The following is a 17,758-nucleotide window of genomic DNA, read 5'->3' as shown; positions in this document are numbered from 1 at the left end:
GCCGGCCCGCGCCGTCGCCATGGCGACGCGCGTACACAGGCCGGGCGGGCGCGCGGGGGGCCGGCCCGGCTGGAGACTCCGCGGGAGCGCGGCCAGGCGGCCTGGCCCGGGTCGGGGCCGGGCGTCTCCCTCCGACCAGGTGAGCGCGGCTGGCGGGGAGGCGGCGGGCGGACACCCGGGCCCGGACCCCAAGGGCCCTGCGCGGTCAAGAGCTTGGAGGGGAGGCTCGGGACCGGCCCCAGCCGATCCGGGCTCGGGACCCAGGAGCACCCCGAGGAGGTGTCCCAACACCAGCCCGTCCTCCCTAAAATGCAGGCCCCACCCCCGCCTCCAGAGGTAGCCTGCGCGGGACCTTCAGGACCCTCCTTGCACCACGCGTGCGGCTCCTAGGTAGCCAGTGGGGTACAGCTGGGATTAGGAGGGGTGCCCGCTGGTTCCTCTGCTTCAGGGACGACGCCCACGCAGAGGTCAGAGATGCCCTTACCTGACCTTCCCTTCCTAGACGAACTTCTGCAGCTCCCAGGCCCCCCAAGACCGGTAGCCCTGAAAAGACTACCGCTTCCCTAGCCCAATTCCGAGCCGTCCAGGTGGTCGGAGGGTACGCAGGTGATTGAAGGTCTTTTGCTCCTCACTATGCCCGGTGCTTCCGGCCACTGAGAGCGAATTTATAGAGTTTAACACGTTCACATTACTCCCTACAGTGTTTTCAGGCAGGGGAGTGACTGCACAGGGCAAGATTGAGATGGAGAGATATTGTCCAACCCAAAAGCAACAGGTAGAATTTAGGGTTTTCAAAAAGGAACTCATAGGGCAGACACTGAATGGGAAGATTCCTAGCCAGCTGGCTGCGCAGATTTGCTTTGATGTGTCATCTGCATTTTCATTTATTCAGCAGATGTTTGCTGAGCATCTACTATGCGGCAGACACTGCTCCAGGTGCTGCAGACAGAGCAATGGATAAAACTGTCAGGAACTGCAAAGGGGCTGAGCTTTTACCTTGCTCGTAAACTAATAAGTTAGCCTGGCAAACGACACAGGACAAAATCTGTCAATGCCTCTGCTCCATAATGGGCACAGGCATAAGGTACCCAGGACGAATTTATGAGCTTGGCCAAGCTAACTTATTAGTTTGCAAGCAAGGTAAAAGCTCAGGCCCTTTGCAATACAGTTCTGGCTCTCCCGGAACATATATTTCCTTGAACGGGAAACAAACAGCAAACACAACTAAATAAAGGAGCAAGAAAATGTCAGGGAATGAGAAGTATAAGGCAGGAAACACAGCAGGGGAATATATGCCAGGAGTGATGAAGGGCGGCCTTCAGCTAGGGCAGTCGAGGAGATGCCCCAAGGGGGGGCCTCTGAGCAGAGAGAAGGCTCCAGCCTTGGGAACATCTGGGGGTGGAGCTAAAATTCAAATCTGCACGTGATCCAAGTTCTGGGGCTTTAGTGGCATTTCCTGTGGTTTTCCTGAAGAAGAGACCTTTCTCCCAAGTTTGCATTTCAGTTTCATTAGGCTTGAGTGTGTTGCTTCCTAATGTGGTCCTCTGCCATCAAAGTGAATAACTGCAGTGATTTGATGGCCCCAGAGCAGGGTTCTTCTGGACGAGGAAGTGTCCCTTTCTGTGAAGGACACTGAGCTTAGTAAAATGTGTTTCTCATTACAGGTAGGCGTCACTATGTGTGAGGTATCCACTGCTCTCAGTATTTACAAATGTAGAATCATCTGGCTTATTATGATTTCTCTTACCCCTGGGTTGGGTTTTTTCTTCCTTTGAGAGGATGGAATCCTGGTGTCAAGGGCTTCCTGACATGTCCCAAGTGTCAAGAGATAGTGCAACCCCCCCCCACACACGCACCCCACTCTGCCCCACCCAGCAACAGTGGACACGGGGGAGGTTGAGCTGCTGGCCGATTGCACAGTAGTTACATGCAAAGGCTGAGTTGCCTCCCAGACACTTGCTCTTATGTGACCTTAACCTCTCTGAGTCTCAGTTTCCCCATTTGTAACGTGGGACAGGACAAATACCTACCTCACAGGGTTGCGAGGATGAAAAGAGGCAGGGTGTATAGGAGGATAACACAGTGCTTGGCACCTAGGAGGGATTCAATAGTTGATAATGAGGATGTGGATGAAACGTAGAACCAGACCCAGGACCCTCTATGAGCATAACTTGATGGTCTTTGTTTTTTTCCACAGTCCAATGGCTTCACATTTCAGTGACCTTTCAGTTGAAAAGAAAAGTGAGGGACTTTGGTTCTTGGACATGGCATTGAGATAGAGGATGCCACACTGTGTAACTGGACATATCTTAAATCAGAATTCAAGCATTGTGTGAATTATCAACATTTTGGAACCTCCTGAAGTCACTGACATTTTTATACTTGAAACAACAGGGATAGAACTTACTTTGAAATGCATCAAACTATAAAATGAGTGGATGCATGAATAGGCGGATGGGTGTGTGATACAACAAATAGAGCAAAATGTCAATTGTAGGATCTTGGTGGTGGGTAAAAGGAGTTCACCATTCACTTCTTTCAACTTTCCTGCACATTTGACATTTTCATAATAAAATGTGGGGGGGGGGGGAGATGTGCAGGGTCCTAATCGCATGTCCAAACTAGAGTTTTGATACTTTGCCTTTCAAAGTTGACCCTTTCAAAAAAAAAAAAACAAAAACAAAAACAAAAAAAACAAAGTTGACCCTTTCCCCCTAATTATATGGAAAGTGGAGTGATTTGCAAAAAAGTGGCCTTTAAATCCTCAGTGACTGACTCAGCAGCTTCAGCTCTACAGAAGGCTTAGAATTCCTTGGATCTGAGTTCGATAAGCCCAAGATTTGTAATGATAATACTATTAATAATAATAATAATAATAATAGGAAAAACGTGTGGTTAGAACATAGCGGTCATCACCCTAATTGCCTCATACATATGATTGCATTTCATCCTCCTCCGGAGTACAGAGTATTATTAACTCCATCTTACAAGTGAGAAAGCTGAGACATACAGAGAGAAGTAACTGGCTCAAAGTCAGAGGGTCAGGAATATGGAGCAGAATACTTGCCGAGCCGGATACCCAACCTGGTACTAAGCTTCATGGGAGGTAGACAGTGATTATCCGAGGAATTCAGGTTTGTCATTGGGCTGTTCTAGCTCTCGGTGGTTTGTGCTCAGAGTTATGTAAAAAATGTCTTCTGTCCGATGATCAGAACCAAGCTCCTCTTTGCTAGATGTCACTGTTTAAAAAAAATTAGTCTTGGGGCACCTGGGTGGTTCAGTGGTTGAGCATCTGCCTTGGGCCCAGGGCGTGACCCCAGGGTCCTGGGATCGAGTCCTGCATCGGGCCCTCCGCAGGGAGCCTGCTTCTCCCTCTGCCTGTGTCTCTGCCTCTCTCTGTGTCTCTTATGAATAAATAAATAAAATATTTTTAAAAAATAGTCTTAAGGGGCATTTAAGCAAGAGTCAGGTAAGCATCTGACTCTTGATTTTGCCTCAGGTCATGATCTCAGGGTCCTGGGATTGAGTCCCACATCGGGCTCTTTACTCAGCACGGAGTCTGCTTGCTGCTTCTCCCTCTCCCTCTGCCTCTCCCCTACTTGTACGCACCCTCTCTCTCTTGCTCGCTCTGTCTCTCTCAAATAAATAAATAAACTCGTTTAAAAACTAGTCTTAAAAATATGCAGGAATTGTGAACACTGTAAAGTCCATCTATCCACTCCTGCCTCTGCTGATTTCTCCTTTAAACATTGGAGTGTGGGCAGCCCCGGTGGCTTAGCAGTTTAGCACCGCCTTCAGCCCAGGGCATGATCCTGGAGACCTGGGATCAAGTCCCAAGTCATGCTCCCTGCCTGGAGCCTTCTTCTCCCTCTGCCTCTCTCTCTCTCTCTCTTTCATAAATAAATAAATAAAATCTTTAAAAATAAATAAATAAAAATAAACAAACATTGGGGTGTGTTTCATCCATTCTAAAGGTGATGTTGTTGAGTAATCAGAGGATTGCCTTTTCCTAACAAAAGTGTTTTCTGCAAACTTTATATAGGGAAAGCAGAGAGTATGAAAGCCTACCTAAAGAGCGCAGAAGGCTTTTTTGTCCTGAATAAAAGTACTACGGTTGGAAGGCATGAAGACTCAGACCTTGTTTTAGAGGTAAGGACTGTTCCTGCCCACTCCCAGCCCCTTACTCCCCTCACACACCCCTACTGTTCTGCAGACTCCTGTCTCTTTTAAAGCACACCCCCTCTGGCTGACAGCCACATCTTCCCTCCATGTGTGACCAGTAACCACCGACGGAATGTACTGGTTTTCACAGCATGTATGGGGAACATGAGTATGAAGCAGAGTGATGTGCCCTCTGTCCTTTGCTGACCATGTGCACATATGTTCCACCCATTGTCCTCTCCCTCCAGCCAAATAGGGCTGTTTGGAGGGGGTGTGTAGCTGGCACTTTGACCTTCTCCTGCTCTGGGCCTGACAGCGAGGGCCACCTGGAGTATCCAGCTTAAGCCATGGGCTCCCCGCCTCTTCCAGAGCTTTTGGAGACTGTTGTGATGTGTATAACATTTTCAGAATGTCATATAAATAGAATTATACCGTGTGTCCTTTTGAGATTGTTTTCTTTCTCACTCAGCATAATATCCTTGCACTCCATTTTGGAGATTCTCCTGTTCCTTTTTATTGGGGAGTAATATTCCGTGGTGTAGATGTACCATCATTTGTTTGACTATTCACATATTGAGGGACATTTTGATTGTTTCTAATCTGGGGTTGTTACGGATACATCTACTCATGAATGCTTGCGCGCAGATTTTTGTGTGAATGCAAGTTTTTATTTTTCTGGGATAAATGCTCAAGAGTGTGACTGCTGGACTATATGGGAAGTGTATGGTTTCTAAAGTAGCTGCCAGACTGGTGTCCCGGGTGGCTATACCATCTTACATTCCCACCAGCGATGTATGATTTTTCTGCATCTTCACCAGCAACTGGTGTTATCCCTGGTTTTTTATTTTAGCTGTTCTGCTGAATGTTCAGTGATGCCTCACCATGATCTTCATTTGCATTTGATGTTGGACATCTTTGGACATCTTTTCATGTGCTTACTGGCCTTGTGCAAATCCTCTTTGGTGAAATGTCTCTTCATGTCTTTTGCCCATTTTCTAATCACAGTGTTTGGTTCTTTTTTTTAACTATTGAGTTTTGAGAGTTCTTTAAATATTTTAGAGACATGTCCCTTGTCAGATATAAGTTTGAAGATAATTTATCCTTGTCGATAGCTTGTCTTTTCACTCTTAACAGAATATTTCACAGGACAGAAGTTTTAAATTGTGATGATATTTACTTTATCATTTGTTTCTTTCACAAATCATGATTTTTCATGTTCTGTCTAAGAACATGTCACCAAGTCCTTGATACTGAGGATTTCTTGCATATTTTCTTCTAGGTTGTGTGTTTACATCTATGAACCACTTTGAGTTCATTTTTATATATAACATGAGATTTAGATCAAGGTTCTTTTTATTACATGCAGATAATGCAGTTGCTCCAGCACCATTTGTTGAAAAGACTGTTCTTACTCTGTTGAAATGCTTTCAGAACTTTGTCAAAAACCATTTAGTCATACTCGTACGGGAGCTACTTCTGAGTTTCCTGTATGTTTCATAGGTCCATGTGTCTGTCCCTCTACCAAAACAACATAGCTGTAGTTACATAAGTCTTGAATCAGGTAGAGTGGTTCCTCCTATTTTATCCTTCTTTAAAAAAAAAAAAAAAACTTACTTTTTACCTATTTTAGTTCTTTTGCCTTCCCACACAGATTTCAGCGTAAGCCTGTTTATATATACAAAATATCTTCCTGGAATTTTGATAGGGGTTGTGTGTAAGCCTACATATCGGTGCGAGAAGAATTGATATCTTTACTATGTCGTCTTCCAATCCACGAACATGGTATATCTCTCCTTTTACTTAGGGGGTCTTTGATTTCTTTCCTGAATGTTCTGTAGTGTTTAGCATACCAGCCTTGTACATGTTTTGTTAGATATACACTTAAGTATTTATCTTTTTTTAATTATTGTAAACGGCATTATGTTTTTAATTTGGTGTCTACATGTTCATTAGCCGCATATAGAAATAGAATTGTTTTTCATATGCTTAAATGGAATCTTGCAACTGTAACTAAACTTTCTAGAAAGTTTTTTTGTTTTTCTTTTCGCTTTAAAGATTTTATTCACCTGTTTGACAGACAGAGAGAGAGAGGGAGAGGGAGAGCTCAAGCACACAAGCAGGGGAAGGAGCAGAAGGAGAGGGAGAAACAGATTCCCTGCTGGGCAGGGAGCCCAATGAGGGGCTCCATCCCAGAACCCTGGGATCATGACCTGAATCAAAGGCAGATGCTTAACCAACTGCATCACCCAGGTGCCCCTAGAAAGTTTTTATAGATTTATTGAGATTTTACACATAACCAATCATGGCATCCACAAAGAAAAAGTTTTATTTCCCCTTTCAGAAAAGGAGATAATAATATGCTTAATTTCCTTTTTCTTGCTTTAATGCACTGGCTAGAACTTCCAGTATTCTGCTAAATAACAGTATAAATCTTCATATTTGCTTATTCCTAGTTTTCTGAGAGTGTTTGTCATAAATTCTCCAGTTTAAAAATAACTTAATAAACCTCCCCTTGAGATTCTCATCCATGATGTGGTCTCCCTACAAGGACACAGAAAATCTGCTCAGTTGCACAAAGTGGAGGAAAAGAAAAAAGATTGTAGATTCTTCTTTATCACCCAAGGGACAGGTTTCGGTAGTTTTATTTCTGGTCTGGCCAAAGTAGCAACAGAGATCTGTGTTCTGAACCTGAGTATGGTATTAGCAAACTAGTATCATAGGCTTTGGAGATTGACAGACCTGGGATTGAATCTCATTAGGCCACTTACTGGCTGTGTGACTCCAAGCAAATTACTTGTTCTCTCTGAGCTCATTTTCTGTCTATAAGCCACTTACCTCAATGGGTTGTGAGAATTAAATGAGAAATGCACATAAAGCGCCTGGCATGTAGGGCACCTGGGTGGCTCAGTGGTTGAGCATCTGCCTTCGGCTCAGGGCTTGACTCTGGGATCCTGAGATCAAGTCCCATGTCAGGACTCCCCTGCAGGGAGCCTGCTTCTCCCTCTGCCTATGTCTCTGCCTCTCTTTCTGTGTCTCTCATGAATGGATAGGTGGGATTTTTTTTTTTAAAGCCCCTAACATATGACTCTAAGTAAATGACACCATGATCATTAATATGGCCTCATAAACTGGAGATTGAGAAGAAGCCTTAAGATGCACAGGATTAAGATAAGGACCACTGATATTAACAAGTTGTACAGAAAAGGGGACTAATGAGGATAATTTTTATGTAGACAGAAATCGAGTTGCATGCACTGTATAAAAATAATTGACTACCTCCTGCTCCTCAGACTTAGTTTAAGGAGTAAGTCACCACCAGCAGCCATAGTCACATTGATTTATGAAGCAATCAGCTGCATTTCCAGAAGCACAAGCCCATATTGGCTCCCTAGAGAACAGATGACACATGAATTGCCAAATGTTTTGTGAACAGATTTTTGATGGGAGCTTCTATCTTCTCTTTGACAAATCCTCTTCCCCAAGCCTAAATGGATTTGGGAGAGAAAATGTGCTCTAAACAGAGTTGTGGGGGCACAGGTCCATTTTGAAGAATTGAAACCTGCAGGCACATCAACAATTCCTCATTTTATAAAACAAGACAGGGTGAAAATTGCTTCTCTGCTGACTTTCTAGGGCCTTTCTGATGGGAAGAATCACCCTTGATTAGCTGTGGGCCACCCTGAGGAATAATTCAACAGTCAATGTATAGTTTATGTTATTTGTACCATCACAGGTCATTTCATTAAGTAAAGTTCAGAAATACATATTAATAAAAAGTCGTCTTCAAAATTACCCAGAGGTTACATCTAGCAAGTAAAAAGGATGTTTTATTTACCTGAGTAAATCCTAAACAATGGGCAGTCTCATACGTCTAGAGATTTACACTCACTGGCAAGGCTGACATATTATTCTGGTTGTCGATGTCACCATATTCTGACACCATTTACTTTTTTCCAATAATGGAAGGTAATTACATGTTTATTGTTTTTTTAAAAAGATGGGAGAAAGCAAAGTATAAGGAAGAAAATACAAGTCATTTGTAATCATTTGGCTCAGGGAAAAAATCAATATTCATATTTGCAGGGTTTTGCCCTGCAGGCCTCTTTCTATATCCTGTCAGGAGCTTTGGTTCTCTAGCGGCAAAGGAAGCCTGTTTCAGCCAGGCTAGCTTTTACTGTTGTTATCAGTCATTCCTTCCACAAATATTTACCTGGAGCCTCAGTGCCGAGGCAAGCCTGGGGATAAAGCGGATCAGAAAGCTGCTAGGAGAGAGACATGTAAGTCAAAGGATCCCACAAAGACATGTACGGTTCTGTTCATGTAAAGAAAAGGAATATGGAGGATACGGGAGATTTAACTAGACAAGGGGAAAGGGGAATGGCATGTGCAAAGGCCCTGGGGTGGAAGAGCATATTATGAGCCCAAGGTACTGAAAGAAAATTGGTGTGTCCAGAAGTGAGAGTGGAAGGGAGAGAGCTTAAGAGAGGAGTCAGCCTTCCTTCAGCCACCGGATCTGAACAGCATGGGGGAAAAACCTGAGGAATTTTAAGCAAAGGCAGAGACCTGCATTTTGAAACAACCATCCCGGCTGCCACGTGCAGACTCGCAATCAGAATCTCCCCTCTGCCACTTCACCCAGCTCGAAAGCCTCGCCCTCGTTCATTTAAGTCACAAACCTTGTGGATTTTTAATGTGTGTGACTGGATGTGGCTTCTGAACTGTAATTCTTAGAGTTAGATGTGGCCGTTACGTAAACCCGACTGAGAAGGGGGCTCAGTCCTTCCAGAATGAAGACATACGGCAAGCCGGTGGCTGTAGAATTTTCCATATGTGTCAGAGTACTTGTTAGAGCAGGACCCCTGGACATTCTGACCCAGTGGGTTCAGAGCAAGGCCTGGGAATCTTCATACTCTGTATGCTTCCCGGGCTCAGGTGGGGACTGGGGTCCTGTGGAGATGGTTCCAGGACCACGCTTTGAGGACCCTCCCTCTCTCTTCTTGACCACCTGTTTTTCTTCCTTCCTGATGTCATGGGAGCCCCTGTTTGAGGGGCGAGGGGTGCATACTATTTCAATATACTCTGTTTTGAGGGAAAGAGAAGCAAGGGTTCATAGTGGAGAGCTGACCCACCCTAGCCCCTCCTCGAGGACACACGGGGCCGCATTTGAGAGGTTTCCACATCCCTCCAAGACCAAGCCACAGGACAGCCCACGTCAGCACAGCACTGTGGCTGGGAGTGGAGAGATGGAGTAGAAGGACCGAGGACAAAGATGACAGGGGGTGAGATGCCTACAGCTGTGCACCTGGCCTGGGTGCATGGCACCTACCAGTGGCTCCTTTCTGGCTGGAACGGTCCAGCATGTGGCAGCCCCTTCTCAGGTGGGACCTGAGGGTCGTGGAGCAAGATGGATCTAACACACACGCCAGCACCCAGACAGCCAGATGACTCCTGTCCCTCGCCGGGCCCCTGCCAGTTCTGGGCTGCCTCCTAGGACAGAACCATCAGGGCCTCCTCCATCGTAGTCCTGTTTATTTTATTTTTTATTTATTTATTTATGATAGTCACAGAGAGAGAGAGAGAGGCAGAGACATAGGCAGAGGGAGAAGCAGGCTCCATGCACCGGGAGCCCAATGTGGGACTCAATCCCGGGTCTCCAGGATCGCACCCTGGGCCAAAGGCAGGCGCTAAACCCCTGCGCCACCCAGGGATCCCCTGTAGTCCTGTTTAATCATTACAAAACAAGGCTGCTGTGACTGTCCTGTTATGTAATCACTTTCCCAGACGTGTCAAAGGGCACATACACCTGTACCTCTGATGGGCATCTCCAAACCGCCCGCCAGAGGTTAACACGTGTGGCGTCCTGCCAGCACTGGACAACCCGGCCCCAGGGCATGCTGTCCACCCCCTGGATCTTTGCTGAAACCCAGTGCCCGCGTCATTTTGATTTGTGTTTCTCTTAGGAGCGAACCCCTGCATTTTGAGACATGAGGTGACAGGTGGACCTGGCCTGGAGAAGGATTCCTCCCTCTGCTTGGTGACTGTGGGCAAATCCACAAAGACACACAGGCTGGGATCATGGGTGTACAAATATCCCTTCAAGCCCTTGCTTTCCGTTCTTTAGGATGTATACCCCAAAGTGGGCTTGCTGGCCCATATGACAACTTCACCCTTAATTTTTCAAGGAACCTCCCTACCACTTTTTCACACCAGCTGCACCATTGTACATTCCCACAACAGGATGCGAGGGTTCCGCTTTCTCCACATCCCCACCAAGTTGGTTTGTCCTCGGTTTTTTGATAGTGGCCATTCTCATGGATGTGAGGTGAAAGACCATAATCTTTTCAAAAGCACAAATAATACAAAGGGCTAGAGCGTGCATTTCTAGACTACTTAACGCACCTCAGGTACTTTCATGTATATTCTATGTATTATATGTGAGTCTACAAAATTACATCCTCCAAAAAGTAAAAAAAAAACCCTAGGGAGGTAGGAACTGCTATTATCATTATTATCCTCATTTAAAGATGTGGAGGGGATCCCTGGGGGGCTCAGTGGTTGAGGCCCGCTTTCAGCTCAGGGTGTGATCCTGAAGACCCAGAATCGAGTCCCATGTCGGGCTCCCTGCATGGAGCCTGCTTCTCCCTCTGCCTGTGTCTCTGCCTCTCTGTGTGTGTGTCTCTCATGAATAAATAAAATCTTAAAAAAAAAATAAAGACGTGGAAGGCTAAATAGGTTTCCCCAAACCACACAGCCATCGGGAGACGTGGGGCTGAGTTTGATTCAGGACTAGCTCAACGCTTCTCTAGAGCAAGTTTTAGTCCTGGGTGCAAATTTAGCTTTGGGAGCACCTAAAATCTAAATGTCTGAAATTCCTTGTGAGTTCACTGGAATGTTACAGTAGTTCGCGGAGCTAGGGAAATTCCACAGCGTGAAATCCAGACTAAGGATCATGCATGAAACACAGAAAGAATGTTCTTGGGATCCCGGTTCCCGTTCCTGCAGCCAGCTGGGGCGGCGCCATCTAGTGGGGGAATCTGTGTGGGGAGGGAGCGTAGGCCCCGGGAGAGGAGGGCCCAGCAGAAATCCCCTCTGGGGGCCAGGGAGTGAGCCTCAGAGAAGACCAAACTTGAGCTGCCTCTCTAAAAGAGCAGCCTGTGGATTTTCCAGGCAGAGCAAGCAGGAAAGGACACCCCGGGTGTTGAAACAGCACGTGCAAAGGTCCGGAGATGCTTGGTGAATCATTTGGCCCCAAGGAGAAAAGGACAAAGTGGCACGTTGGTGGCAACATGTAAAACTGAAGCCAGGCGGGGGGATCCTTGGGTGGCTTGGCGGTTTGGCGCCTGCGTTTGGCCCAGGGCACGATCCTGGAGTCCTGGGGTCGAGTCCCACGTCAAGAAGGGCGGGTGCAGCGGCCCCGGAACAGGGCAGTCAAGTGCATAACCTTGGCACCAGGTGGCTGGTTCAGAGCCTGGCTCCGCCCTCGTGGGCTGGAGGGTCCCAGGCAGCAGATCTCCAGTGTGGTCTTTGTAATACGTGTCGCGGGGACGGTTGCAGGGACCACGCGTGAGGCCTAATTGCCGTGAAGTGCTCAGATCAGTGCCTGGTGCCGTCAGTCCCGCAGTCAGTGTCGCTCCTGGGTCTGTGTTTTACTTACAACAACACGAGGGGCTTATGTCACGGTTCTGGAGTCAGGGCGGACTCAGCTGCTTTCCCTGCTCCAGGTCACACGAGGCCAAAGTCAAGGTGCCTGGGCTCCTACACAGAGTCTCCAAGGAGAAGCCACCTCTGGGTCAGTTCAGGCGCTTGGTGGAACTTAGCCCATGTGGTTATGGACAGGGGTCGCCTTGCCGGGCTGGCTGTCAGCGGCGGTGGCCCTCAGCCCACGGAGGCCGCCCACATTCGAGCCTAGTGGCCCCTTGTATCTTCAAAGCCAGCAGCATTGGGTCAAGGCCTTTTCACGTTTCAGACCTCTCTGACCCCCTGTCCTGGCTCATCTGTCCAACTCTAGCCAGAGAAGGTTCTCTGCTTTATGGGCTCATGGCAATAGATTAGTCCCACCTGGACAGTCCAGGATAATCTCCCTCTTTTAAGGTCTCGGATTAGTAACCTTTACATCTGCTCCAGCCCTTACGCCATGTAACGGAGCACACTCACAGGATCCAGTTTAGGGCATAGATCTCTTTTGGGGACCATGCTACCCACTGTAGTTAATCCTACCTCTTGCCTGCTCTGTTGCCACGGAGAGGGTGTGGCCTTATGGGGCTCCTTTGAGAGCTTTTTGGAGGATCCCATAAGGGCAACAATGTCAGGAGCTGTGGAGAGAGGTGACGGGAGAGTGGGGAGGATCATATGGGACCGGGGGAGGAGGGTGCAGAATGAGGTGAGTGCATCCGCATCCGGGCCAGGTGGGCAGTGGGAGGCCTAGAGATGAACTGGGGGGTGGAAATAGGGGAGAATCGGGGCTGGTGCAGTGGCCCTGCCTGTGGCCAAGCAAGAAGGAAAGGGAGCTGGCCCTGGCATCCTCGGGGGCCGTAGAACGTGGGGGCAGGCAAGGGAAGACATAGGGAGCCCGAGAGCTGTGACCAGGCTGGGGAGTCAATCAACAGCACACACGGAACATACTGAGGGTCAGCTGGTGTCAGGCACTGTTCTAGGCATTTCCGCCAATCTTCACTCATTTAATCCTTACGATCAACAGCCAGATGAGGCAGGCGCTGTCATTTCCCCCATTTCACCGATGAGGAAGTTGAGGTCACAAGGGTGAGTTAGGGGCTGGGAACTCTGCTCAGGCAGTCTGGTTTTAGGAACCAACCTCTTCTCGAGGCCTTGCTCTTCCCCAGGGCTCTCCCAGGGGAGACCAAGGTAGCTGAGTGTCGCTGGCAGAGGGACGCAGAGACGCTTCCCCTTCCCCTCTCCCCCCAGACTCGCCCTCTTACCAGAGCCCAGCTGTTTCTTCATATCCTTATTCTTTTGAAAACCCCAGTTTTCAAAAAAAAAAAAAAAAGAAAAGAAAGAAAGAAAACCCCAGTTTTCATGATGTCTGTGCTACATCTTTCTTGCAATAAGGGGCAGGGGCTGGGGGACAGGATCGCCACGAACCAAAAGGTGGAAAGAAATAGATTCTCTCTCTCTCTCTCTCTCTCTCTCTCTCTCTCTCTCTCACACACACACACACACACACACACACACACATCATTTAATTTTTAAAATGTTAACCTGCTACTTTGAAAATTCCTCCAAACAGGGGCACCCGGGTGGCTCCGTCGATTAAGCCTCTGCCTTGGGCTCGGGTCATGATCTCAGGGTCCTGGGATCAAGTCCTGCATCGGGGCCCCTGCTCAGTGGACAACCTGCTTCTCCCTCTCCCTCTGCAGCTCCCCCTGCTTATGCTCTCTCTCTCTCTCTCAAATGAATGAATGAATGAAAGAATGATGGAATGAATGAAAATTCCTTCAAATGGTACCTTCTGGCAACCCTGCGAAGCACGGCCTATCAAACCCATTTTTTCATGGGAAACAACGACAGAGAAGCAAGAGACTTTGCCCCAGGCTGCACAGCAGAGAAGTGGTGGAGGTGGGGCTCGGCCTCCAGGCTTTCTAACCCCAGAGCCCACCCCCTTTCTCATAATCCTGAGCATTTCAGCATTTTCGACACGTGCCTAAGTTCTAAGTGATTTTATATGTCTTATTTCATTTATATGTCACAATAACTAATAGGCTGTGGTCTGTATTCACAGAAGAGGAAACTGAGGCTCTAAGAGACTTGCTCACATGCCCATGTTCACCCAGCTTGGAAGTAGGAGAGCTGGATTTGAACCCAGGCCCCCCTCCTCCACGGCCAGTCTATTAAGCACCGTACTGTCCTGCCTCTCGGCCCCTCAACCACAAGGCCATGTGCCTCCCCCGACATCAGTGCCAGCTGCCGCAGAGAGGCTGGGGAGGCCATGGTGACAGTGGCCCTGGGCTGAGGACTCAGGTGGGAAGGAACACTCTCCAGGCAGTTGGACAACAGAGGAAAGGGAGGGGAGGCATTCTGAGGATGGGGTGATGATGAGCACGTTCATGGGTGGGGACATGATACTGGGGGTCACCATGAGACTGAAGACACAGAGAGGAGACCTTCTGGGAGCCGAGGCCAGACCAAGTGGGGTAATGACAAGACCACCCTGAGCCCCTTGGCGGCCAAGAGAAGGGGCCTTGAGAGCTACGTCTGAGAGCTCCTGCCTGCTGGAACCCCAGGTCCTGGCAGGGAGCAGAGGGCCCGTCAGAGTGTGTGTGGAGTGACAGAGGCAGGTCTTGTAAAGCGACTGCTACAGGGGGTGGCCAGGCTTAAACCCCCCAGGATCATATGGTGCCCAGAGCCGCTAAGAGTGAGGGGCTGTCCTCACCCCCTAGACCTGAGGGGTGATGGGGTTACATCTTCTGGAACCCCCGACAGGAGCTGTGGCTTTTGGTGATGGAGGGTTGCACCCAGGCCATGGTGACCCCACAGAGAGGGAGCAGGGGAATAAACACCCCAACCTCTCTCCTCCCTGCTCAGATGTCTGATCCCCTGTTGGCCAACCCCAACCAGAAACTGGAGGCAAGGAGCGCAACAGCCCGTTGATCAGCCTCATGGGCTGGCCTGCTGGGGCAGAGGGCAAGGGGATCAGGGGGCAAGTGGAGGACATCTGGCAGGGGACGGGCCCCTAAATACTTTTAAAAGGTGTTTTGAAAATGCATGGGCTGGGGGCACCTGGGCGTCTCATTCGGTTGAGCATCTTACTCTTGAAGTCAATTCAGGTCATGATCTTAGGATCCTGAGATCAAGACCCCGGTCAGGCTCCATGCTAGGCATGGATGGAGTCTGCTTGAGATTCTCTCCCTCTCCCTCTACCCCTCACCACCCCCCAGCACACATGCATACACACATGCTCTCTCTCTTTAATAAATAGGTAAATAAATAAATAGTAAAATAAGATGTGTGTTCCATAGTCAATTCCACTCCACTCCTCTCTCACTATTAAATCACTGTCTAGTCTGAAAAGCATAAGGGCAAGTCAAGGGTGCAAATATTGGTCCTGACGGTGCCATGTGCCAGCATCTCAATGTTGGCTGAGGCACTTTATCTTAGTCATGTTTTTAAAAATATTTTTATTTATTTATTTATGTGAGCAAATGAGAGAGAGCATATGCTAGTAGGGGGAAGGAGAGGGACAAGCAGACTCTGTGCTGAGTGCAGAGCCTAACGCAGGGCTTGATCCCATGACCCTGACATCAAGACCTGAGCCAAAACCAAGAGTTGGACACTCACCCAACTGAACCACCAACCAACTGAACCCCCATCGTAGCCATTTTTAATATTGTGGTAAAATACACATAACATTTACCATCTGGATCGTTTTTAAGTGTACAGATGAGCGGTGTTAAATGTGTTCACATTGTTGTGTGACCAACCAGAACCTTTTCATCTTGCAAAACTGAAACTCTGTACCCATTAAACCATCAAACTATTCCCAATTTCCCCTCCCCCCAGTCCCTGGCAGCCGCCGTCGTACTTTCTGCTTCTGGGAGCTTGACAGCTCTCGGTACGTCATAGTCGTAGAATCAGGCAGTAGTTGCCTATTGGTGACCGGCTTATGTCACTCAGCGTAAGGTCTTCAAGGTTCGTCCCATGTCACGTGCATCAGAATTCTCTTCCTTTTTAAGGCTGAATAACAGTCCATCGTATGTACTTGGCACGTTTTGCTGACCCACTCATCTGTCAGAGGACACTGGGTTGTTTCCACCCTTAGAGCTACTGCAAGTAATGCTGTGAACATGGGTGTACAACTATCTCTTCAAGCCCGTACCTTCGGTTCCTTTGGATGTATACCCAAGAGTGGGCTTGCTGGATCATATGATAATTTTACTCTTAATTCTTTTTTTTTTTTTTTGAGAAACCGCCATACTATCTTTCACGTTGAGCTGCACCTTTTGACATTCCCGCTAGCGAATAGTGGGATAGCTCAGCAGGACAGAGCTCACACGTTCAGCCCATCTTAGCAGCAGGGCTTCTGTCCCAACAGTAGCTTTTGGCAATTTTCCAAGGAAGCAGAGGGTCTCGTGTTATAGGGCAGTGCCGGGAAGCACTCTCTTGGCCTAACATGTGGCAGGGCCTCACCCCATGTTATAGAGTCATTCAAAACTTCCTATTTATTTTGGTTTCTTAATAATGGCCTGACAGCTACTGAGGAACTGAAAGTAATGAAGCCTGGGAAAAGAAAAACAAAATGTAACGCATAGAATTTCTCTCTTTGATGGATTATCAAGGGCTCATGGAAGACAGAGATCAATGGGAATAATGATAACCACGATGTGCGTGGCATTTGCCAAAGAACTAATGTGCTGTAACGTTGAAACAAATGCTTTCCTTTTTAGAACGGATGGAGGTTTATAGGAAATTGAGCAGATAGTACTTAGAGTTCCCATCTATCCACCCGCCCCATACACACACCGAGCTTCCCCTATTATTCACATCTTGCTTTATTTAACATGGGACGTTTGTTACCACTGATGAGCCAGTGTTGATATATTATTATTATTAACCAGAGTCCGTAGATTACATTAGGGCTCACTCCGTGCATTCATTGGGTTTTGGCAAATGTATAGTAAGCCCCATTACAGGGTCATACAGAACAGTTCCACTGCCTCAGAATGCCTGTACTGCATCTATTCATCCTGTCCCACGTCCACTGGAGACCCCAAAAACCACTGATCTTTTTACTCTTCTTATAGTTTTACCTTTTACAGAATTTTATACAGTTGAAATCATACACTAGGTAGCCTTTCCAGACTGGCGTCTCTCACTAAGCAATGTGCATTTACATGGTTCCTCCGTGTCTTTTTGTGGCTTGATAGCTCATGTCTTTTATCAGACTATTATTTTATTGTACGAATATACCACAATTTGCCTATCCCTTTACCTTTTAAAGGACATCTTGGTTGCTTCCAGTTTGAGGTAATTATGAGTAGTAATACAATAAACATGTATCCAAAATAAATGAGTCTTAAAACCCAACAATAAAAAAACAGACAACCTTGCCTTTGAAAATAGGCAAAAGATAGGACTTGACACCTCACCAGAGAAGATATACACATGGCAAATAAGCCTATGAGAAGATGCTAAACATCATATATCATTAAGGAACTACAAATAAACATGGGCTATCTTGTCGTTTATTTAGATCTTTGATTTCTTTCATCAAGATTTTATAGTTTTCTTCATCTAGACCTTTATATATTTTGTTAGATTTATACCTAAGTTTGTCTGTCTGGTCTTTCTTTTATTTTTTCTTTTCTTTCTTTCTTTTTTTTTTTTTTTCGGTGCTCTTGTATTTTTAATTTCTTTTTTTTAAGATTTTATTTATTTATTCATGAGAGACAGAGAGAGAGAGAGGCAGAGACACAGGCAGAGGGAGAAGCAGCCTCCATGCAAGGATCCCGATGTGGGACTCGATCCCGGGTCTCCAGGATCACGCCCTGGGCTGAAGGCAGTGCTAAACCACTGAGCCACCCGGGCTGCCCCCCTGTTTCTGATCTTAATGGGAAAGTTTCTAGTTCCTCACCATCAAATGTGA

At 47.2% G+C, this 17,758-nt stretch overlaps 1 protein-coding gene across 7 annotated transcripts in view; it reads left to right on the top strand.

Moving 5' to 3' along the window:
- Nucleotides 1-46: 46 nt before the first annotated feature.
- Nucleotides 47-17,758, top strand: part of FHAD1 (forkhead associated phosphopeptide binding domain 1) — a 122,462-nt gene continuing 104,750 nt past the window's right edge. For all 7 annotated transcript variants that reach the window (XM_038531924.1, XM_038531926.1, XM_038531923.1 and 4 more), the window contains exons 1-2: nt 47-139; nt 4,043-4,149. In XM_038531924.1, coding sequence (XP_038387852.1) covers nt 4,057-4,149 — 93 coding nt within the window. In that variant the 5' untranslated portion in view covers nt 47-139; nt 4,043-4,056. The remainder of the gene's footprint in view (nt 140-4,042; nt 4,150-17,758) is intronic.

The sequence above is a fragment of the Canis lupus genome, chromosome 2 (genome assembly GCF_011100685.1).
Source record: "Canis lupus familiaris isolate Mischka breed German Shepherd chromosome 2, alternate assembly UU_Cfam_GSD_1.0, whole genome shotgun sequence".
NCBI classification, from domain to species: Eukaryota; Metazoa; Chordata; class Mammalia; order Carnivora; family Canidae; genus Canis; species Canis lupus.
Note: the sequence above shows the minus strand (reverse complement) of the source record. Positions and strands in the feature narration are given on the sequence as shown.